General features: G+C 37.9%; 1 protein-coding gene across 4 annotated transcripts in view; it reads left to right on the top strand.

Moving 5' to 3' along the window:
• KLF7 (KLF transcription factor 7) overlaps positions 1-24,709 on the top strand; it is a 103,108-nt gene that overhangs the window by 23,373 nt on the left and 55,026 nt on the right. For 2 of the 4 annotated variants that reach the window (XR_007951691.1, XM_051983685.1), the window contains exon 2: positions 23,518-24,148. Coding sequence is in view for 3 of the 4 variants with exons in the window: in XM_051983685.1 (XP_051839645.1) it covers positions 23,518-24,148 (631 nt within the window). In the remaining variant the exon portion in view is untranslated. The remainder of the gene's footprint in view (positions 1-23,517; positions 24,149-24,709) is intronic. The other 2 variants (XM_051983687.1, XM_051983686.1) reach the window with 1 other exon arrangement.

Genomic DNA, 24,709 nt, shown 5'->3' on the forward strand with positions numbered 1-24,709 from the left:
AAAAGAACTGAGTTTTTAAAGTTTTGGAAGACTGCAGGTGTGCTTGGTGAAACCTACCTCAGATAAGCAAAAGTAAACAGAGTTGAAGGACCCAAGCTAGTAGGTTTAGCTAAATGATACAGTTATTAGACAGAATCTCTTCTTTCCTATTACCTTCTGGCAGGGGGGAAATGCTTTAATTCCTCAGTATGGCTGGGGCAGCATCATCTGTCTACTTCCTGTTTGATAAAACTGTATCAGACTACTTATTTGTTTTCAAGGCCTGAGAGATTTTGACTCAGTCCAATGCCCAAATGAATTATATATTTACAATATGGCAAGTATGGAAAACCCCAGGATATGATCACTGGGTTCAGTATTGAATCAGTTCTGAATTTACTATGGTATTGAGAAACTTTTATAGGGAACTTGGCCTATTTGTTCCCTCCAACTCTCTTGTTAGACTTTTGGATTTCCTCTACCTACTTTTTGAGCATTTCTTTAAACCATTCTTAAAATATGAATTTGTCCCCTTCTAGTTGTGACAAGCTGCTTCATAGCTCTCCTCGAGTCTTCCTGAAAATCTTCCTAGAAGTCTTTTCTTTGTCATCTAAAGGCAGCCCTGAAATGGACTTGACATTTCTAGATGCTGAGGATATTTTCAGCTTTTGGCCACCTGTCTTTTTCTTTTGATTACTGACCCAGTGTTCTTGGGCTTTATATCTTTACCTTTCTATCCCTCCAGCTGGAGTCTTAAGCCTGCTGTGCCAAAAAAAAAAAAAAAAAAAAAAAAATTAAAGCCAAATGCTATAATCCAGGTTACAATCTGCCCATTGTTGGTATTCAATAGATGTCATTTATGTTAATAGTTTAAAAAAAAAGCAACCCAAAACCTCAGCATTACTAATAGGATCATAATAACATCCACTCCCATTTGCAAAGTGGACATACTGAGGAGACTACACAGATCCCCTGCTTGATTTTTCCAAGGTCACACAGCAAACTGGTAGCATGCTGATTTAGACTGAATTTCATCCTTAAGGCAGCATTTCCTTTCTAATAGAAAACAATATAACCTGACAAAGCTGGTGACACATGAAAGCTATGGCCAGTCAGAGATCATCAATCTTTTCCATGTGTTGCGTTTTGCAGTTGTTGCTTTTTTTCCCTTAATCACAGGATATAGGAAATCTTATTTCTAATGCATGCAAAGTCTGTCCACTGGACCGAGTGTGTAGAAATAGCCTTTAATTGGCAGGTTTGAACAACACCAAAAAATAAGTTGGCCCTTCTTGATTTCTTCTAGCTATGAGTGATCTCTCCCTCCTGAAATTGTGATTTACTTTCTTGGGTACGAGCTATATTCTTCTAATAGAAGGCAAGCTCTGTAGGTTTAGGGCTCTCTTAGGACATGTCTTTGTATTCCTGTCACTTCATTTTGCACATGATGTGCAGAAGAGTGTTGGTAAATGTTGAACAACATTTTTTACGGAGTGGTGAGGGGTGGGGGTGGGAGGGGAGAAACAAACTGCTATGTATATGATACACTTTAAATTTAATCTGTATTATTAATATTTTCTCCTTTCTCACTTGTAGACAATCAACAAAACAATAAATCCAGCTGGGATTTGTAGCATTTATTGATTTCCAAGCTTTCAAAGCTCACATTGAAAATTTAACAATCAGCTTTCTTGAGTTAGTTAGAACTGGCTCTGGGATAATCCTATATTTGTTATTATTGTTGAGTTGTGTCTGACTCTTCTTGATGTCATTTTGAAGTTTTCTTGACAGAGATACTAGAGTAGTTTTTGCCATTTCCTTCTCTAGCTCGTTTTACAGAAGAGGAAACTGAGGCAAATAGTATTAAATAAGTAAGTCTAACTGATCACAGCAGCCTGAAGACTTACTCATGGGATCAAAAATCTTAGCGTTTGAGAGACCTTAGTAGTTATCTGATGGATTTTAGATGAGAAAATGTGAAGCCCAGATGATTTGCTGAGAATCACAAGGTAACATGTTACATAGCTCAGTTCCAAAGTCAACTCCTGTGACTCCAAGGTTTATTCTTCTTCCTTGGTACCTAACATCAATCCTGATGTTGAGAATGTTGTTGTTCCTCATTTCTTCAGTAATATCCAATTCTTCATGAGGTTTTCTTGGCAAAGATACAAGAGTGATTTGCCATTTCTTTTTTCCAGCTGATTTCCCAGATGAGGAAACTGAGGCAAACAGGGTTAAGTGACTTGTCCAGGGTCACACAGCTGAGGCAGGATTTGAAGTTGTGTCTTCCTGACTTCAGCCTTCAGGCTCTATCCATTGTACTACCTAGCTACCCAGACGTTGAGAATAGTCCTTGTCATTGCAGAGAGCCAGTGAGTGATAAGGCAAATGAGAAGTGAAAAAAAAAAAAAAAGGAAATAGCCCCTTTTATATTTTCATGGTAAAATTGACACAGCCTGCTAGCTGGCCCTACCCACGGGTAGTATTTGCTTTGTGGTTTATGGTTCCTCCTCCCAGTGGTAAAGGCTAGTAGGGTCACAAGACCTGATACTGTTTGTTTCATTAGAAAACATATGGTAAGGCACTAATGGGTCTGGAATGGACTAGAAGCCCAGATTATCATGCCAAATGTCAGGGTGAGGTGGAAAGGAACAATAAGGATCTATCTATTTGTCCTTGTTCTTCCGCACTTGAAAGGGTTGAAAGTCCTCTGCTTTCTTGCATTTAAAATTTGAGAGTATTTCATTTTGTTGACATGGAAGAAGAAATAAAAGAAAACTTAAAATTATATCTCTTCCAGGAAAAAAAAAATCTGTAGCCCCACATTGTTTTGAAGAGTTAGTTTTAAGACTTAAAAAAATATATATATTTTTTCCATTTTTCCCCTTCCTTCTAACCTTAAGGTTAGTTCCCCTGATGGGCCTATTTACTGAGGTTTCTGGGATTTGGGCTGAGCTGGGAAGAATAGGCCAAAAAAACTTTCCCCAGTCAGAATTTAACTGGTTTGGCTGGCCTGAACTTGGGATCACTGTTGTGGCAACCAGAGACAGATAATTTTTTGTTTTTGTTTTTCAAACTGGAGGTTATCAAAGGCTAGTGCTCTCTAGCTAACCAAGCAATTGTCTCACCAGAGCTAACAATTTAATGATGCATAGTTTCCCTCAGAGCCATTTGCAGTGCAAATCTTCCTCCCCTCCCCCACCTCTCCTATCCATAAAGGCAGGCGAGTGCAGCCCTATTTTTTTTTTTTTTTATGATATTGCAGAGCTAATAATGATCTTTATTGATTTTTGTGAGTCTCTCCGCCACTGGGGACCTGGGGTGAGGGGGCTGGGCTCCATCCTAGCTGTGTGCTTTTTTTAAAACACGTTTTCCAGGCCTCCTTTTAGTAAAGAGCACTGGGTGGGGTTTATTTTATGTTTTGGTTTTCAGGGGATTTTTAGAGGAGTGTTAGATTTCCGAAGGTCAAATGTACCTGCACATTTTGTTCCTCCTGAGTTAGAGCTGCCCTCCCAACCTCCGCAGAGTTGGCCAACTTTTTACCAGGGCAGCAGCCAGATCCAATTGCTTGACTCGGTGCCCTTGAGCAGAGCCTCAAGGAGCTAGTTAGTGGGTGTTGTTGGCCAGTGGAATGTGGTTGGTTATAAACTCGTGCCTACAGGAATGGGTGAGGTTTCCTCTTTGCTTAGAAAGCCAGCAAAACATCAACAGAGAGGTTATGAGTGAGGGAAAATATATCCAGACTTGGAGACCTTTAGCAAGCAAAATTCACACAGAATTTACTGAGGGATTTGGGTCTTTTAGAAGATCAGGTCAACATGCAAATATTAGGCACCCACTGTATACACAGAGCTGGGATCTGGAAGGGGAGGCATATAAACAAAAACTGAGTCACTTCCCTCAGTAGCTTAGTCTACTAGAAGGTCTGTTCATCATGTTGTTTCTTCTTCCTTCGCTTGTCCCTTTTAATATATTCTTCTTTTTGCTTCTCATCCCTTTACCTATTGTTTACAATTGAACTAGTTTCTTCCATGTGGGCAGGGAGTAATTTGTTAGTATAGAATCATGGGCATTATTATTACCAACAGGTCACCAAGAGGAGATTGGTGGCCTTCTGCTTCATGTGCTTACCTTCTATCTCTATAAAGTACTCCTGAAAATAACTTATATAGCTGGGAAGGGCCCTCTTAAAAGTATGAGAATCGAATAAACATATTTGACAAATTACATTCTACAGCAGATCTCATCTTTATAGTTGCACAGTTGACTAAAAGGTGCAGAAAAGAAAGGATTCTGTGTTATTTACTCTTTGTTTGACTATTTAAAAAATAGATTCAGGAGCACAAAATGCAGTCTTAACAGCTCTCTCCAGAAAGATATCTGCCGTGTATAAGTTACAATCATATGATTCCCTGATAGATATATCAAAAATGATACTTCTGTCAACAATCTAATCGTAAACATCAGCCATTCTATAAAACAGAGAAGCACAATGTTATCAGAGGTGCTTATCACAGTCAGGGAGGATGTCTTGCTCAGGGTCCCAAAGGAAAAAATCATTCATTATATAAATGATGAGGTCCTATACATGCTTGGATTTGCAGGTGATGTTATGCTGGTTGAATTAAGTTCTAGAATTTAGGAGAATCTGCAAAGTACCATCAGAAAATCATCCCTAAAGAGTTCAGCCCATCTATATACAAAGGGAAAGCCAGGTGAATAAGGAATATCTGGTATTTATATTTTGATTTAAAGTCACTTGAACAGACCATTGAGCTGGTCTATCTCTGTATGTACACATGTAGACATTTTAAGTATTTTTAATGTATACATACACATGTACATATATCTGTGTATACATACTTGTGTACATAAACATGTGCACACATACTGTCAGGATATACGCATTAAACATTTTCGGGTTTTTTTGTTATATTTGCCAATATGCCGGGTATGGAATAAATCATTGATGTTTTGTTTTTTAACTTGTGTTTCTCTTATGAGTGATGTGGAGCATTATTTCATATACTTCTAGCTGATTTTTCTTTGGAAAATTGTTATATCCTTTGATCCTTGGTTCATAGTCATATATATGTTTACATTAATTTTCTATTTATTTAGTGTGTATGTGTCTATATATGTTAGATATGTATGTCTGTTAATTTTCTATTTATTCATTTAGTGTGTATGTCTCTACATATATGCTATATATGCATATACACACATACATGCATATATTTGTGTGTGTGTATATATATATATATATATATATGTTTTTATTAGTGAAAATACATCCTTTTTTTTTTCTTCCCAACAATGCTGTTTTTCTGGTGAGGTTTTATGGTTACAAATCTTGAAACGCCAGTGTCTTCAAGGAATCAAAATCTCAGTTCACCCAGAGGGAAATGGAGATTATACAAAATGAACATGAGGGAACTGCAGATTCTTACACATTATGAACTGCATGTACTATGTGACATAAAAGATGTCATTAAAACATATATATATGAATGAATGACTAGGAAAGGTGACCTAGTTGTGTAGCCACCAGAGCGAAGGATTATTATCTATTATCTGTTTGATCATCTTGATATTTTCTATCTCTCATCGATCTTCATGCCTCAAAGAGAAGGAATCTAGGTCATGCAAGATGTAGTAGCTACATTGGCCACCTTGATTTGGAACTCACGTGATGTCAGGATATTTGTGTCCCACCGGATAAGTGGATGCTGCCGGGTTGTTGTCTACAGTGTTGGAGGGAGACTATGCATTGTTGAGATCCTAAATCTAATGAAATGTTGAAATGAGAAGGATGGCACCGGGAATTCAATTTGGTAATGCTAGAATAACATCCAGGTTTGACTTTTCTATACTTTGAAAGAAGGTTTGTTGGAGATACTATTGAGGATATCCTGATTCAGTTGTCATTGGTATTCACAGAACTGGTTCATTAAGAGGGGCTAATAATATAATCCATCTTTTTTAGCATTTATGGAGCATCATTTTATGTTTAAGATGCTTCTAGTTTTTATTCTTTTCATTATTAGTGATTATTCCATTGAGCTTAGAGTTAAGACCCATGGTAATGACTGAGATGAGTTGAGGCAGTATGGAATGATGGAAAGCACACTGTGTTTGGAGTCAGAAGATGAATTCTGCCTATCTATGTTACCTTAGAAAAGCAATTTCCTTCACATCTCTGGGTCTCATTTTCTCATCTATGAAATGAGGAGGCTGGATTACACGTCTTCTGAGGCCTCCTAGGATTCTATAAATGTTAAGTTAGGAGAACATAGAAAACATATGGATGTCTAGGTATGTGTCGGGGATTGAAGATAATTTTTTCAGGTTAATTTCTTATTTGAGCAGACATTATATCTGCTCTCAATTCTCCTGTGTATTTAATAGTACATTTATTTTTGTATTGGGCTTTCTCCAATGCCAAAAAAAAAAAGGGAGAGAGATTTCTGCAGATACTAAATTCACTCACATTCTATCTTGAACCCTCAGAGGACATTTTATCTAATGCAACCAGTGCTGTTGAGGGTGACTTATGAAACGAATCTTTCCTAGTCCATTCTTCCATGTCTCTCACTTGGCTTTCTAATAGTATTATTCCTAGAACTTTTGCCCTTAGAAAAACTATCTTCAGGGATGTCAGTCAACCTTATATCATGGCAATTTACTCGTGAACAATGTAGTTAATATCAACTACATTTTCTAAGCAAAGAAACAGGCACAGAACTATGACTTGTCCAAGGTCACATGATGAATCAGTGATAGAACCAAGACAAGACATAATATAGTCCCCCTCAATCATCTATTCTTTCTTTAAGATGCATTTGTTTAAAAATATAAGCATATTTGGGATACAGGAGTCTATGTACTACATTCCTTTCAGCCCATTGGTTGCCAGATCATCAAACACAAAGATATTTACAGTCTGACCTTCAGATTCTCTAATGTATAGCAATAGTACTACGCATTTTGCTCTTTAGCTGATATGCTGCCCTTAGAGGTAGGTCCCTTCTCTATATGTCCTCTATTTGAGGCAACTAGTAGCTCCTAGAAGTCAGGATTTGCATACAGGAATGAGATGTTTTTTATGTAACTACTCCACTTCTGATTACTGCTAGTCTGTTTCCGGACTACTGCTGTTTTTCCTTCTTCTGAACCTCCTTGTCTGCTGCTATTACATCTTGCGTGACTGGATTCTTCTCTTTGAGCCATGAAGTTGGATGGGAGATAGAAAATATTGAGATGATCAAAATCAACCAAGAACTGTTAGTCCCAAGGTAGACTTAATAGAGGCTGGTTTAGTTTAACTTTATTTATATGTTTTCTTCAATTGGGAAATGTCTTTTTTAAAGTGTGTCTTAAAGAAAAGACACATCAAAATTCCTATCATCGTGTATTTTTCTTTAACTAAATAGAAACAAAATGGGCTTCTAATAAGCTACAAATTTGAAGTTTCTCTTTCTGTCTCTCTCCCTCTCTCTCTGCCCCTCCCCCTTCTTCCCTTTCCCTCTTCCCCCTCCTCTCCCTCCTTCCCTCCAACCTTCTCTCCCTCTCCTTCCCTTCCTCCGTGTCTCTCTCTGTCTCTCTCTCTTTCTTTCTCTCCCTCTCTCTCCCCTTCCTTTCTCCCCCCACCTCTGTCTGTCTCTGTCTCCCCTCCCACCTTTCTCTCTGTCTTTTAAAATTCCTGCACTTCACACAACTTGCTAAAGCAGCTTTCTGTGGGCTAGTCTAGTTCCCTTCCTTCTCTGCAATTATAAGGAAGGGAAAAAAGTATTTGGGGATGGTGGAAGGGAACTTCTATCTTGACCACCCATTTCCCCTCTGAAATAAAGAGGAAATAGCCAGAGAAAAATTGAGAACTTAACAGAAGGGAGCAAAGCAATAAGTGTTTAAAATGAGACTTTAGCTCTTGTTCTTTGCTCCACCCTCCAACAAATAAAGGAATATGCTGCGTGCTAGCTGGCATATCCAGGGGTAGGGTAGAGGTTCCCTAAAGGAAATGTGGTCTTGTGAAATGGGCTGGAGCTTGGGATTCAGCATTTTATTGTCAGCTCTGTTCCTGATTGAGAATACCTGCTTTTGTAAGAGTAGTAGAGGATTAATTGGTGGGAGATAGAGTTGGAGGGTCATTGGTTTGTTGAATTTATTGAATACTTTGAGATTCTTGGAAGTAATAGGGGTGGGTTATGAGCAATTAAAAATATTTGGGTGGTGTTCTAGGTTATACTGATGATTTAACTCTATGAACTATGGTGATAAGGATTGTGTATGGGGGGGGGGAGGCTGTGTTACATTTTATCTGAATGGCTATAAATAAAATTAGGATTATAATATTTCATATCTCAGAGACAGCATGGTGGTACAATGAATTGTGTGCTAGGTGGGGAGGTAAAAAATTTGAGTTTAAATCCTTCATCAGTCACTGATTAACTAAACGATTGGGCAAATCATTTATCTTTCTTAGTCTGTAAAATTAGGATAATAATCATACCTACCTCACATCAAATTTTGAGGATCAAATGATACAATATATGTAAGGTATTTAATCAATATCCAAATATAGTATATAAATATATAAATGTTAGTGAGTACCCTGAAAAATGACTGATATGGCAGATAATTTTCAGATCTGGGGGAAAGGACATTTGTAGGAAGCATAGTCCCCATATTATTTTCCATGTAGATTATTCAATTGTACAATCAACAAGATGCTATGATCATGAGGTATAGTCTCCCTGCCTTTTGTCTTTCTTTTTTTCTGGATGCTTTCTGGAGAAGATCTTTTCTATAGTGTCTTGCCGAGATTTAGTGAATCTTGGTTAGAGAGTGTAGTATATCTTTCACAGGGTGTGATAAAAGGGTATTCCACGTCTTTTGACTTATAGCATTTCTTTCATCCGCACAGTTGGTCCTGAATTAAGCCTGAGGGATGCAACACTGTTGGCTTTCCTGTCCTACTAACATTATGCCAGAGGCTCTGTTTATGGAGGATGCTCGAGCCTGGCATGACCGTGAAGCTCATGAAGATAGCAGATGCTGGTGTGGGCAGTGAAATTCTGCTCTAGGCACTGTCTCTGCTGGGGCTCCCATGCTGGGAAATTCTCAAGAGATAAAACACATTTTCTTTACAGGGAATCTCTATTAGCAAGGTGTTCCGGTATCTGATTCAGGTTAATTACTGATATAGTTAGGTTGGTGTTTTGCCACAGTTTCTATTCCAGTAAGCAGAACATTAGGGAAAAGTCAGAATGGGTGTAGCAAGTCCCATTCAAAAAGGAATTTCCAATATGGAAAACTGAAATAAATGCCTCTATAATATAGTGATCAAAAAAAATTTCTGAATTAATCCCAAATTCAAATGCTCCTTTAAACTTTGAATTCACCTAGGATCCCCAACCTTGCTACAAAGTTCAGAGAGAAAAATCTATCATGTTTGAATGGAAATGTTCCCTAACATATGTTGGTGGATGTAACGATTGAGGCCAGATCAGATTTAGAGCATCCATAACTGTCCTTCTGTGCTTAAGGTCACTGTTTTCATAGGTCTTCAGAGTTCATTTTAAATCAGGTCAGTGCACTTTAACCTAAATTCTGTCATGCATATGTATTAACCCTCCTTGGAGGTCGAAACTACAATCCCCATTTATATTGGAAATTTGATTTTCTTCCTCATGCTGCTAATGCTGTCCTTATGCTTCTGGGATTTCCCCTTAGTGTGGGGTGATGGTCTTTGAAAGTGTATGAAAATTGGTTCAGGCAGGAACAAAGGAGAGAGGAATTGCAGTGATGATTCAAATTAGTGTCTCTCTCTTTGAGAGTGTAGCACTTCTTCTGGTGTGAGTGTCAGCCAATATCATCAGACTTGTTCAGGGTTAAGTAAGGTTACAGAGCTATTGGGATCAGAACTTCCAGATCTCCTTTTACTTAGTCCAATGAATGATAACTCCCTTGTCAAGTTGAGTTGAATTGTTAATTTGAAATCCCACAGCATTGTAATGTGGTTCAGAAGTGGGGCAGACACAATTTACTCTTCTTGACATGATGGAATACTCAGCTTTTTCCTTTCTCTCTCACCTCTTCCAAGGCAACAGGTAAAAAAAAGGTTTTCTGTGGTCCTTTACAATGAGCAAAAAAGGGAAGAGCTTGGGGACTCAAGGATCTAATGATGGTTTTAGCAGGAGACATCTCAAGCACCAGTGAATAGCTTCTAAATTTCACTGCTGGTAGTTAACAAAAATAAATTAAACAGCCCATTGATATGGCTCCACCTAAGCACATATTTAGTATATTCACCTTCCATTCTAATGTGTTTCAAGTGCTATATCCTCTTAATTAGATTTTGGATCCTTTCCAGATTCAGTGCTTGGGGTCACATCACATCTAAGGGATTATGGTTTGAAATAACTAGCCCCCTCCTAGCAGAAAAGCTTATGTAAGTCAAACTCAAAACATGTGACAATACCCTCTTTTATCTGAAAATTATGGGAAAGTCATCAGAATGAGCTAAAAAAAGTATTCCAAAAGGATCACCTCTGAATTAACCTTCAGGTTGGAGTTGGTAAAATTCAGAAGTTTTTGGAACTTTCCTGATGTCTGTCTTGGAATAAATAGTCTTTCATGCTAAAAGAATTGTTTTGTATGGAGAGAGTATTCTGATTCATATACCTTGCCTTTGTGATTAAAAAAAAAGTTTAAAAACAGGGTTACATAGACATATCTACAGTTCATAGGTGGCTGATGCTGTGGAAATCTGAAAGCAACAAGTTGGGTTGAGCTTTTAACCAAGAGTCCCTTAAGATGTAGAGTAATGAGCACCTGGGGTCTAGGAGAGAGGAGAAGGGGCTTGGGATATGTGCACACGTATGTGTGTGTGTGTTCGTGCATTCCGATTTTCCCCCATCACCACATGAACACCTTGAGTGCATGATGCAATACTTACTTTTTATGGAGAAATGACCTTTGTACTTACTTGAAGTGAAGCAATTGGAAGAGACCTTTGGGTTCAGTCCTATACACTGAACTTTGTTTTGAGAGACAATTCCATTTTCAGTCACATCTAATGAGTGTGAATGAATGAATGTTTTCTCCCCACTCTATATGAATGAAGTTAAGAAGCTTTTCTTGGGCAGGAAGTTTTAGATGAGAAATTATGACAACTAGTCTTCATCTCTGGAAAAGTCTGATCTATTGCTATCAACAATCCTGTCTCCTTTTTCCATTTCGGAGAATGAGAGGGACAATGGTACTCTGGTGAAGAGAGGGGATGTTAACATCTCCATATGTTTCTGTTATTTCCCAGAATATAATGAAGTTCTCAAAAAAAAAATGATTTTACCTTACTTTCAATAGGTCTTGATGCACTTTGGGGGTAGAAAGGATGGCATTGTCCAAAATAACTCTCAAAATGTTGAGAACCATTTGATAACTGTTGATGGGATGTTTACCTTACTTTCAATAGATCTTGATGCACTTTGAGGGTAGAAAGGATGGCATTGTCCAAAATAACTCTCAAAATGTTGAGAACCATTTGATAACTGTTGATGGGATTAGCCCACTGTTCCTTACTTCCTCCAAAGCAAACTTCCTTTGATTCCATAATGTAACATTCATATACAGTTATTTTTTTGTTTGTTTGTTTGTTTGTTTTTGTGGAGGCAATTGGGATTAAATGACTTGCCCAGAGTCACGAAGCTAGGAAGTATTAAGTGTCTGAGGCCAAATTTAAAGTTGAGTCCTCCTGACTTCAGGGCTGGTGCCCTATTCACTGTACCAACTAGTTGTCCCTACAATTGTTGTTCAGTCATTTCAGTTCTCTCTGATTTTTTGTGACTGTATTTTTTTGGGGGGGGATATCTTTACAAAAATGTTGGAGTGATTTTCTATTTTCTTCTACAGCTCATTTTACAGATGAGGAAACTGAGGCAAAAAGGTAAAGTAACTTGCCAGAGTCATACAGATAGGAAGTGTCTGAAGCCAGAGTTGAGTCTTCCTGACTTTAGGCCCAGCACTCTATCCACTGGACCATCCAGTTTTCAGCATCTATACATCCTTTGACTAATTTATAACAACTAATTAATAAATGTTTATTAATCACCTATAATATATTAGGCACTGTGCTAGACACTGGAGATCTTGTTTTCTTACTTTCTTATTCTCTTTGCTTCCTTTTTCTTCCCTTCCCTCTTCCCTTTCCTTTCTATTTTCCTCTCAGCTCCCCCTTTCCTTCTTTCTTTTCTTTCTTCTCCTTTTTTCCTTTCTTCCCTTCTTTTTCTCCCCTCTTCCTCTCTCCCCCTCCCTCACCCTTTCCTCTTTCTTTTTCCTTTGTAATACTTACCACATCCTTGGATAATGGAAAGATATTTGATATGTTTAAAAATATTAACTTTTAAAAGACCAAAAAAATCTCATTTCTGCTCCTTTGCACAATATAGCATAGCAGATAAAGCAGAAAGATGCCATGTCATGTCATCTCTGACACATACTGCTGACTGGGGAACTCCAGAGAAGTCATATAACCTCTCTGTGCCCCAGAAACTTTTCAAGATTTTAAATTGCAGAGAAGGAGCTGGCCAGAAAATTGGTAAAGGGAATTACTGGGAGCTCCCTAAGATGATGAAATCATAAAGAAAAAAAATGATCCTTTGTTAGTAATTGCCATGTGAAATTCTGAAATTGTGAATTCGCAGGAACTTTCTTTTTAACTAAGCTGGAAGGGACCTTAGAGATCTTCTGGCCCAGTTCCCCTATTTAGAAAAGGTGGAAACTGAGAGTTAGGCAGATAGAGCTAGCTTTGCCCAAAGTTGCAAAGCTAGTTCCCAGAATTCCCAAGCTAGTGTTTTTTTTTTCTTCTAGTAATAGATTCTGTCAATAATTTAAATCGATCCCCACTTACTGGAAGCATTTTAGGTGCTCAACCTGATGCCTGGTACACAGTAGGTGCTTATTAATGTTTATAGATTTATTTTTGCTATGTGATTCTGTGGTAGTGTTGGCTATTTTGGATAGGGAAGAGACAAGATAGTTACTTTAGCAGAAGCTTACAAGTCATGGCGTTGCCTTCCTGATGTCTTAGTTCTCTTCAAGAATGAAGGACAAACAACAACAGCAGCAGCAGCTGAGGCTAGCAGTCCAGTACTGAGTATATGTCTGTTTGGGCTCACTTAAATGGGCTTTTGTGGGTGCATGTGAAAGTGATAATTCTAAGCTACACAAATCAGTTCTGTTCCATAAAGGAGCATAATCACTGGTGACTCACTGGCTACTTTTTGGTGTCTTGAGCCCAGTTGATCCTATAGACATCCCCTGACTCTGTGCCCCCTTTCTATCTTTTTATCTTGGACATCTCACCAAGAACATAGATAGGAATCACAGTTTTCAAAGCCTTACCGAGAACATCACTACCCATTAAATTGCCTCTGCCCTGAAAGGTCTCTTGGGACTGGAACGTGTTATTCCTGGGAAATCTAATTTTTGTGTGTATGTACAAGTATGTTTTTAGTGAGGATGAAATTGTATGTGTAATTTTTGGGGGGAGCATGGGAGTGGGGAAGGAGGGAAGTTAGGAGGAGGTGGAGAATGTGTACTTAATTAACCCAACCAAAAAGGGAATAACAATATCTTGGGAGGGAGTGAATGAAACTGGCTTATTTAAAAAATACCAACAGCCTGAGTCAGCCCCTACTAGAGATTTGGAAGAGGAAAGGGGAGGTGATGTAATGTGTTCGGCATGTTCCCCCTTGTCTAAGTAGTTAAGTGCAAAGGGATTTGGGGAGTTGGGTTGAGGGGAGCTCTGTGTGTATGTGTGTGAAGAAAAGAGTCTCAGCTTCTTGAAAAGTTAGCAGCAGGCAGGGATGGGGGGAAAGGGGTAAGAGTAGTCAGAAGAGTATTAATAACCCCTTGTCAGCTTTCACCATTTTTAATGGTTTTTTTTTTTTTTTGTTGTTGTTGTTGTTATTGTTTGTTTTTAACATAGTTGATTTGAATGGAGATTTTAAAGGCCATTAATGTTTGTTTATTTCCTTTGGCAAGGCATAGTGGGGGATGGGAGGAGATTGGTGAGGAGTGTGCCCATGTGTTTTATTTTTGTTGTCAAATACAGATTTCCATTTTGGGAGAGGGTGGTGGGCTTTGCTGGTTGGAAAATTCAACTAGGGCTGCCTTCCCCACCCCCACCTCCAAGAGGCAGGAGGCAAGATGTGGCCAGCTGGTGTCTTGAACTGACACAGGTGCAGAGGCTGTGGGGGGTGGGGAACCAAGAATAATTACAGGTTTCTGAAGCATCAGGCCTCGCCTGACAAGGGCTCATCGAGAAAACTGCTCTTTATGGAAAATTAATGGGGAAGCTGGGGAAAAAGAAAAAAAAAACTACTACATACAAAAAATTGGTCAGAGCCATTGTTGTTCTTGGGTAGTCTTCCTTCCTTAAAGTAATCGGCTCTTCAGAAGTCTTTAGGCCAGAGTGAAGAGAAAAGATAGAGTCCTCTCTTTCTGGAGCCGGAACCAATTGGCTCTGTCACTAGGCTGAATGGGTTCATCCTCTGGCACTTTCTCTACCTTCCACATTTTGTCTGCCTTCTTTCTGTCTCTCTCCAGTCCAGATCTAGGATTAAGTTTATTTTCTCACTGTCACTCTCCCTTCCCTCCTCTCCTTCCCCCTCTTCTTCTTAGGATGAATTCTTGCATTAAAATAAAATATTTATTCTGTATTTGCCTCATCAAATATAAAGGAAAGTTAAAAGATGGAGAGAATTGTCAGACCCCTTCTTTGTCTGGATGGTAACCAATGGGTCTACGCTCCAGTGGTCCTAAATTTCATACTAAGTAGAGAATGGGGTTGGTTCTGGATTAGGATATTATCCAATCTTTTTTCTGTTTATACAATTCTGAAATAGTATAATCTACAATCATATATACCAGTGCTAGTTTGAATTCTGGAATTAGTTAAACTATCCAGCACCTGGAATCTTTTTTTTTCTCTTTTTTTCCCTCCTAATCCTAAATAACAGTGAGGGACTATTGCTCTTTGTGATTTGTAGACTGGTAGGAATGGGAAGAATTTGAGAACCCTTTCTTGTTCATCACCTAAAAAACCACAGCCAAAAGAATAGTGAACCAGATGAGGGAATAGTTGTGTAAGACAATGGGCTATATTCTTTTTTCCCAAATAGACTTTTTCCTATTATACACATTGATGAATCTGTGGATTTATTGATGTGAATTCACCCCTCCTCATATTTCTGTTTACTAAGATTCTGTGATCCCTCTATGGATCTAGTCTTACTGACATGGGATTCATTGTACCAATAAAGTTAAAACATATGCACTTTTCTTCCTAGGAAATGTCTTATTCATTTTTTCCCCTAAATCCTGCAAAGAACATCTAGTCAATGTGCCAGTTCTTTTAATGTATATTTCTGAAATGCAGAGAAGCAAGAAGCAGATTGGAGTAGTGACTGTTGAGAGGTTAGGCATAAATCCTATTTCAGGATCTCATGCTGGGCACATATTAATTGCTCTGTTCCTCAGTTGCCTTATCTGTAAAGTGATGGGGGTGGGGGTTGATCCGTAGCTTTCTAAGTTTTTTTCCAGCTCCAAATCTGTGATCCCACAAAAGGGCCACATGGGTTAATTTCAAAATGACTTTAGGGAATAGAGAAAGAAACTGTCTACCCCTTCAAATACCAATTCAGACTTGATCTAAACCTTTAAAACTGCTGCTTCCTGTTTTGGGCAGGACTCTATGCCATACAAGGAGGCTCTTTGCTCCATAGTGGCAGCTAAAGACATATTGTCAGGTTGTAGTCCTAGCTGGATGTTTGAGGTATGACCTTGGTCAGTATTCTCTTTCTAGAACCTAAGCTTCACATGTCTAAAAGTAAAAGGATTAAATTAGATGAGCTCCAGGCTTTAAGATACTATGAAATGTTGGAAGATGAAATGGGATGGTTATTTAAAACTTGATTTGTTGATTGTACATGTATAATCTATATCAAATTGCTTGCAGTTTGGGGGAGATAAAGGAGGGAGAGAGAAAAAATTGGACTTCAAAATCTTTTAAAAAATTAAGGTTGAAAACTATCTTTACATGTAAATGGAAAAATAAAATACTATTGAAATAAAAAAGAAACTGATTTGTACCAGGATAGAAAAATATTTTCAATAAACTGTTTCCTTTTTTACCCTTACTCTCCCCTTCTCCCAACCCAAGAAAAGGGAACAAAACCCACAGGAACAATTTTGAAAACAGTTCTGGGAAAAGAAAACTCTGGAACAGCTTTGATAGATTTCAGCATTTTCATGTTTACATTGGACTAAATTAATGTTCACAACATTGTTTCTCAGATTTTGCAAATCACTAAAGGGAAAATGTAAATTCAATTTCAGTTCAAGCAACTAGTTGATGTGAGAAGCTATCTGAAGAAATGCAGTCTTACATTGGTTACAATACTGTGGTTATTCTGTGGAGTTCAGCAATTCTGACAGTAATGTGTAATGCTATTGTACCTCTGGGGTGTACTATAGATGGCTTTGTGTGTTTCCTCCCACCTGATTGCTTAAAAAATGCAGTAAGAAGAACACCTCACTAAGATATTACTTACTTATCCATGTTTCCTAAAGGAATTTCATTTGCTTCTGACCTTCCACTCAAATACCTTCTAGTAATGAAAGTCAAAAGAAAAGTTGCTTAGCTATTGGTTTTTAAAACATCTCAGAAAATGATTCCTAACTTTCGAATAGCTTATTATAACTAATTTATACCCACAATATGTGGATATATGATACATATGGATCTCTCTCTCTCTCTGAATATATATGTATATATACTTGATTGTATGTGTATATATGTGTGTGTATGAAAAATATAAACACAAATAATATATGGATATATAGTATACATGGGAATATATGTATTTGTATACATATACACACATACAAGTATATACACACAATATATATGCATATATAAGATGAGGTAGGCCAGTATTAAGACCACTTGTCCCCTAATCCCATTTTAAAATTCTTGGCCTGAGACAAATGGTTAGATGACATTTTCCCTCAATTAAATATCTAATTTTAAACATCTCTGGGATTCAGGTCTAGGTATCTAAATTACTCTATAGTTCTGTGACAGAAGACCATGGTATCTATGGGTAAGGGTCATTTAGACATATTTAAAAATTTTCCCTTTGGAGGAAAATGGTAGCAGACTTCAAAAAGTATTGACTGTTCTTCCCACCTCAACTCCAATTCTGGTAACTACAAATACCCGAGTACAAAGGAAGGGAGGTGTGTAAAGTAGGCTTCTAAGATCTCATCAATTTAGATTTCTTAAGGAATTCAAAGAGGATCTAAAAGGCAAAAACCAGATGGATTGTAATAAGTATGTCAAGTAAGGGACATATTGGTAAATGCAATGATTCCATGAAGTTGAAAGGAAAATAATTATATATTTATTTTCATTAACCTCGTCATTAATTTAGCATTTCAGTTATTCAAGAAGAGGGGTTCATGACAAAAAAAAAAAAAAAAAAGGTCAACCCATGGTTTAAAATAAGCAGACAGAAAAATTGGCAAATAAGAGCTAGAGCAACCAAAAAAAGTATGCCTGAGATTTTGGTAAATAGCAACCCCAAAGTTCTGGAGGGCCGACATTTGGTTCTTCATGTTAATTTTAACTTTCCATTTTAGGATGCCCTTGAGGATCTCAAAGCACAAAAAAGTAAATTATTCATGATAACAACCCCAGGAGAAAGGGTATGGGCAAACCAGGGATTAGTCCCTCTGTTTCTGTATTTCAGACTCACTTGGGGTTGTGGCACCATGGTTAACCACTCAGGGCAGAACTGTTAGTAATAAAGGACAGAAAAGGGCATCCCTTGGGAGATCAAATCTTCAGGTGCTGTTTACTCAGGCAAAGTGCAATTATCTGGGCTAACATTCAGCCTAGGAACCACAGCTCATGCCTTATTCATCTTTGCTGAATGTGTTTTTAAGTCAATCATGTTCCAGATTTGAGAAGAGGGACAGGATATCTAAGTAACCAAGAATCACTAAGAGACCATATCCTCAGTCCCCTTATATTCCATACCCTTCCATTTCCCTAGAACTGCCCCCAAATGATACCTTTGCAGTCCTAGGGTTTGGGATCATACTTATTTACCTAGTAATATGTGGAAGGGGAAATACCTGGGGGAACTCCACCAAAAAGCTGCTAGATAACTGCTGATTGATTACAAATTGCAGACACTGGTTAGATGGATCTATTGCTATATTAACTTAGGATTACTTCAGTGAAATTCAATAGTAAGATTCAATTCTTTTGATTTTTATTTATGAGCATCCCACTTGGGCATATTTCAGATAAGGCACTTCCTTAGTTCAACAGAATAGAAATTGTTCAACTAGTGATTGAATGACTGTTGATTTAATGGGTAGTTCTAATGAACTTGATTCAACATTGGAACAATAGCTTTGAATCCACCTTGTGTGTCTCTATTGAAAAGCACAGAGGTAAATATACCATATTTCTTAGTGTGGACACAGTCAGGTTGCAGGCTATTTTTACATCAAATAGGATCTTGAATAGTTTGAAAATTTCTGTGTTTCAAGTACTACACTAACCAAATGAGGAGAGCCAGGAAAGTTAGAAACAGGGATAAGTTATAAATGTTTAACAACCAGCTCTGCAGAAAAAAAAAATGTATGCAACATACACTTTTAATCTTCATTATTAACATTTTATCTATCATTTTCTGAAGTCTAAAGAATCAACAAAATATTAAATCAATCCTCAGTGTGTGGCACTCTCCAATTTCTGAAGTATAAATATATACTCACGCTGAAAATTTGTACAATCATCTCTGTTTATTGACTTTCACACATGCCTAGTTTGAGGTAACATAGGGTGATTTAGTTATTTTCCATTACAAAAAGCTTAGCTTTGCTTCTTAGCTTTGTGATGTCAATATTTAATTTGAGGCAATATCACATTTATGTTTCATTTAACATAGGGGATTTCTTTCCCTTACATAGGGAAGAGTTCTTAAGCTCCCTCTCTTTTCAGTGCCCTCCCATACTTCTTGGAACTCTAGGGATTGCTAAGCTAATTCTTCCTTATCCTACTTCCAATACATTTTAGAACTCATCTTGTTCTTGTCTAAGATATCTATCTGTTCTTTGTTTGACTAGAATTGCAAATGATTTTTTAAAAAAAACCTGTTAATTTGCCATTTAAATTCTAACTCACTCCAAAATCTATTTCCTTTGAAACGAGTCTTCTTCTTCTTTTTTTTTTTTTTAAAAAAACCTTCTTGTCCCTTACCCCCAGCATCTAATCATTTGTCAGTTACTATGAAGTATATTTCCAAGATCAACTCTTCTTCCCCATTCTTTCTGTTAATGGCACCATCATTCAAGTAGCTACCTATACTTAAAACCTATTTCCTTTGAAACCCATGTCATTTTCCCCCTTTTTGTCCCTCACCCATAGTATACAATTGGTTGTCAAGTACTATCAAGTTTACTTCCAAAATAAGAGTCAAGTACATTTCTTCCTTTCCATTTCCACTGCCTTCACCTTATTTTAGGCTCTCATTTTAACTTCTAAACAATTTTTGCCTTCAGTTTCTTTTCCCTTTATGCTTCCTTTAGATTAATCATAAATCAAATTGTGTCATTCCAGTGATTCCCAAGACATTAATAACTCCTTATTTCCTGATACATAAATTTGAAATTCTTTAACCAGGCATTGAAGAACTTCCAACCTACCTTTGTGTCTTCACCTTTATTTTAGATACTCATTACTTCACCTTTTATTTACCATTCCCTATGCTTAGAATACTTCCTCCCCTCCCTTCTATACATCTTTAAATGCTACTCATCCTTCAAGATCTAGATCATGAAGTACTTCCTCCATGAAATCTTTTGCAAATATTTGTTCAGTCAACATTGATTGAATATCTGATCTAGAACAATTTTTAAAAATCTACGGACAACTTTTAAAGAGATTATAATCTTGAGGTACTAAATATCACAAATGTTTAATGTTGATTTTGAAAATGTGTTTTTGGAAATATCAGTGCATTGTATTGTCACCCATGACCTTTGGAAGGCTTTCTGAGAGAAGTTAGTTTCAACTTGTATTATGAATGAAGGGAGGATTAACTGATTTCCAACAGACTATTTTTCGGGTAGATTGGTATGAGAATAAGGAAAGAGAAATGAAGAAGTAAAAGAAAACATAGAAAATGAAAGGAAACTTGAAGGATAACAATAAAGATGTTTAGAGGATTTGGTGAAGAAAATTTAAATATAAAATAAATATAATTTATAGTGAAATAGATACAGATTTAAATTGAAGCTTTTTGGTGTTTATAGTACACAAACTTGAATGGTGGGAGAGGGTGGCAATTGTTTTGTTTTGCTTTGTTTCATTTTAGTCCCCTTTTCAAAGAGAGAAGTTACTTCTTGCTTGGAATAGGAAAGCTGAGGAAATCTGCTTTTTTGATTTAAGCTGGGGATGGAAGGGATGAGCTGTATAATTCCCAACAGGGCCCTTGCACTTACAGAAATGTAGGTTCACATCAGCAATGCTCATACTGTTGAGGTCATTAGGGAATATTGGGCTTGATCCAATCAGCATATGGTCCTCAATAGCAAGTAACTTAGAGGCTCTTTGATGTGCATAGTCTTGGTATGATTAAGATGGTAGGGGACAAAGGAGTCACCCATTATGTTTTAGATTAAGATGACCAGACCAATCAAAAAAAGGTTTTTGTAATAGAACAGTAGTATTAGGTATGTGACTAAAAAATAACCAGGACGATTTTGGCAGTGTGCATAGGTAGAATTTTCTGGTATAATATTCCAGACAGAACGAGGAGGCAAAGTTAAAGAAGATAGTTCCTAGAAACCAAGAGGGTATTTAACTTTCACTGGTGGTGACTCATTGAGGTAGATAGATACCTTTAAGGATCAGATTAAAAACAACAATCCCAAAGCAGAATAAATGCTGCTTTGTCACCAGGAAAATCTCTGTTCAGTTCTCACTGCTTAAACTTGTCCCCTGTACATTTGTAAAGTTTTGGATACCAAACCCTTTAAAGAGAAGGATGAGTGATCTCTTTTTTTCCTTCTCCCTAAACTTCTTCTCCTTTCCAAGTGCCTCAAGGTGATATTATTAATACCAGTGTTAATAGTCATATTGAAAGAGTGCTGTGCACTCTGCTGGTGTTGTATGAATATTGGAATCACTTATTTATGCATAATCTCTTTTTTTAAGTAACAGTAATGCCCAAAGGCACCTCAAAGCTCAAATCTGGTCTCTTTATCTAATAATGCAGAATTCTACCAGAAGGCTGATTTCCCCCTTTTGTTCTGTCTTTGTAAATGCCACAAAAATAGAGACATATTTAACTTGTTGACAGGTACATTACAGATTAGATAAATGATTGAGAATAAAAGCCTAAAGACAGAACATCTGATTAAAAAAAAAAAAAAAAGGTTTGAAAACAGTAATATGGAAATACAGTGGTAGTCTCCTTCCCTCTCCCCCCAATTTTTTTTATTATAAATATCTGACTGTGATTGTTCTACATTTGGTCAAGTGTGAGCAGATTGACATGAAGGCTCTGAATTATTGCTGACAGTTAAAGGGCTGGAAGAGACCTTAGAAGTTGTATAGTTCAACCTTCTCATTTTACAGATGAAGAAACTGAGTGCCAGGGAGGTTGTGATTTGCCCAGGACCATACAGATAGGAAGCTATAAAACTCATATTTGAACTTAGGACCAATTGATTCCAAATCTAGAACTTTTTCTATTTGGAACATTTTCATTTTCTTTCTAGGGTAAAAACTCCTTTCATCTCTGATAACTGATAGCCTACAATTTAGGGGTCTGCAAACTTTTTAAATAGGGGACCAGTTCAGTGTCCCTCAGACTGTTGGAGGGCCGGACTATAGTAAAAACAAAAACTTTGTTTTGTGGGCCTTTAAATAAAGAAACTTCATAGCCCTGAGTGAGGGGGATAAACATCCTCAGCTGTAGCATCTGGCCCACATAGTTTGAGGACCCCTGGATTACTCGGAGCATTTTGCCCATATCATATAGCTAATATGTGTCAGAAGCAAGATTTGCACCTAGGTATTCCTCACTAGAAGAGCTAGCCCTCTGTTCACTATCCTAATGCCTCTCCATTGACTTCCCCTCAGTCCTTAAAAACAATAACAATTAAGAAGGGTTTTTATGACACTTATTTGGTCAAACATGCCTTAGAAGACAATTTCATGCTGTTCCAAAGATTTGTGCTTAATAATGGCTCAAGAATTTCAGATGTGATGAAACATTTTGGATTTTTTCTTTTCTATACTATTGAGTCATGTAAGAAATGGAGCTTTGGATTTTATTGAGATACATCTTTACCAGATGACTTAACTGTATATGAAGCTACTTTATAATGTGGTCAGGGACTCTAAACAATTGTAACAGGATTGTTATATATATAATAAGGTTGTTGCAAAGCATGTTGCAATTATTTTTGGAAACAATACCTCCAGAAGTAGAAGTGCTCTCCTTATCTTACTATCTGCAAGAGGTACTTATAAAAATGATTTGGTTCTTGTTTACCAGAGATACTATGTTTCAGTTGGAGAATATTGGTAGAAATATGATAATGTTTGGGAGAGAGCAGAGAAATTTGATTTTTATTTTACTTATTATTGCCTGCTTAATAGTTACTTTAAAGGAGAATATTAGACAAGAGGAAGGCTTACTCTTACTAGGATGGGTTTATAATTTGATTTCCCTACTTCTTGTTCACATGGGAATCACCTCTAACAACTGGTTTAAACTTGAGCAGTTATTTCATCTGTAAAATGGGCTAGGTGGAACTAGATTATCTCTAAGGTCTCTGAATTCCAAGCATTCTATACAGTACTATAGATATGTAAAATCGTTAGCTGTGAAATGAAGTTTTTAGATTAACTGATCTCTGATCTTCTAGCTTCAAAGTGATGTTTTGGTGATTTTTTCCCCCCTGAAGCAATTGGGGTTAAGTAACTTACCCAGGGTCACACAGCTAGGAAGAGTTAAGTGTCTGAGGTCAGATTTGAACTCAGGTCCTCCTGACTTCAGGGCTGATACTCTATCCACTGCACCACCTAGCTGCCCCCTGGTTTGGGGATTCTTAAAACAATGGTTGAATATTTTGAACTGAGTTAGAAGGGAGATTGTCTCTTGTGGGTCCCCTTCCATCTCTGACATGTCAAGTTAGGTATCCACTTCTGAGTTTCCATTTTCCCATCCAGCTAGTTGGGGTAATAGTATTTGACCTGTTATAAGCCTCTGAGAATCAGCGTAATATCCCATGAGAAGACTGAGAATGTTAAGCCTTGTTGATAAAGAGACTGTCCTGGTTCCAACCATGGAATGCCTTCTTGTAATTTCTTCCTTCACCTTCTGCCAGCAAGTAGGCTCCTGATGTTCTTGGCTTCTGATGGCTGTTTCTTTCCCTTCTTTGCAGACATGCCTCGAATTGGAACGCTACTTGCAGACAGAGCCCAGGAGGATTTCAGAAACTTTTGGTGAGGATTTGGACTGCTTCCTTCACGCCACTCCCCACCCGAGCATTGAGGAAAGCTTCCGGCGCCTGGATCCCCTCCTGCTCCCCATGGAAGCATCCACGTGTGAGAAAAGCTCTGCAGTGGACATCCTGCTCTCCCGGGACAAGCTGCTATCTGAGACCTGCCTCAGCCTGCAGCCTCCGAGTTCCTCCTTAGACAGCTACACAGCAGTCAACCAGGCCCAGCTCAATGCAGTGACCTCATTAACGCCTCCTTCCTCCCCCGAGCTCAGCCGCCATTTGGTCAAAACTTCACAGACTCTCTCAGCTGTAGATGGCACGGTGACTTTGAAACTGGTGGCCAAGAAGGCCTCGCTTAGCTCAGTAAAGGTGGGAGGGGTAGCGGCCGCAGCCGCAGTGGCATCTGCTGGGGCCATAAAGAGTGGACAAAGTGACAGTGAACAAGGAGGAATGGGGGCTGACGCCTCCCCAGAAAACAAGAAGAGGGTTCACCGTTGTCAGTTTAACGGGTGCCGGAAGGTTTATACAAAAAGCTCCCACTTAAAGGCCCACCAGAGGACTCACACAGGTAGTGGTACAAGTAGGACACATGTGTTTTCTCTCCTTTTTCCCCCTTTAGTTCACAGGGGAAGGGACCCACTACTCCTCTAAAGCTTCTTTTACTCTATAGGCTACTTCTGAGGATATGGAGGTGGGAGGTGGGAGGTGAGGGAAAGGAACGGCTGGTTTTTTGGTATCAGATTTCAAGATGTCATATGTTCTAGAGGTGACGTTAGGCTTGGTATTAGGAAGCATTTCCTAAAATTAGGGCTGTCCTAAAGTACATAGAGGTACTAATTATCCCTTCCCAAGAGATACCCAGGTGACTTTTTTAAGATTGTAGAAGGGTTGTCTTTTGGATATAGGTTGGACCACTAGAAGGTCTCTGAGGTCATTAGGGGGTTGCTATTTACTGACTATGGAGTAGGTGAATATCCCTTCCCTAGAGATACCTGAGTGATGTTTTTCAAGATTGTAAAAGGGATGTCTTTTGAATGTAGGTTGGACCACTAGAAGGTCTCTGAGGTGATTTAGGGGGTTGCTGTCCACTGACTGTGGAGTACCTTTATAAATTTGATAAATATCCCTTTCC

This window comes from Antechinus flavipes, chromosome 3 (assembly GCF_016432865.1).
Source record: "Antechinus flavipes isolate AdamAnt ecotype Samford, QLD, Australia chromosome 3, AdamAnt_v2, whole genome shotgun sequence".
In the NCBI taxonomy this organism is placed as follows: domain Eukaryota; kingdom Metazoa; phylum Chordata; class Mammalia; order Dasyuromorphia; family Dasyuridae; genus Antechinus; species Antechinus flavipes.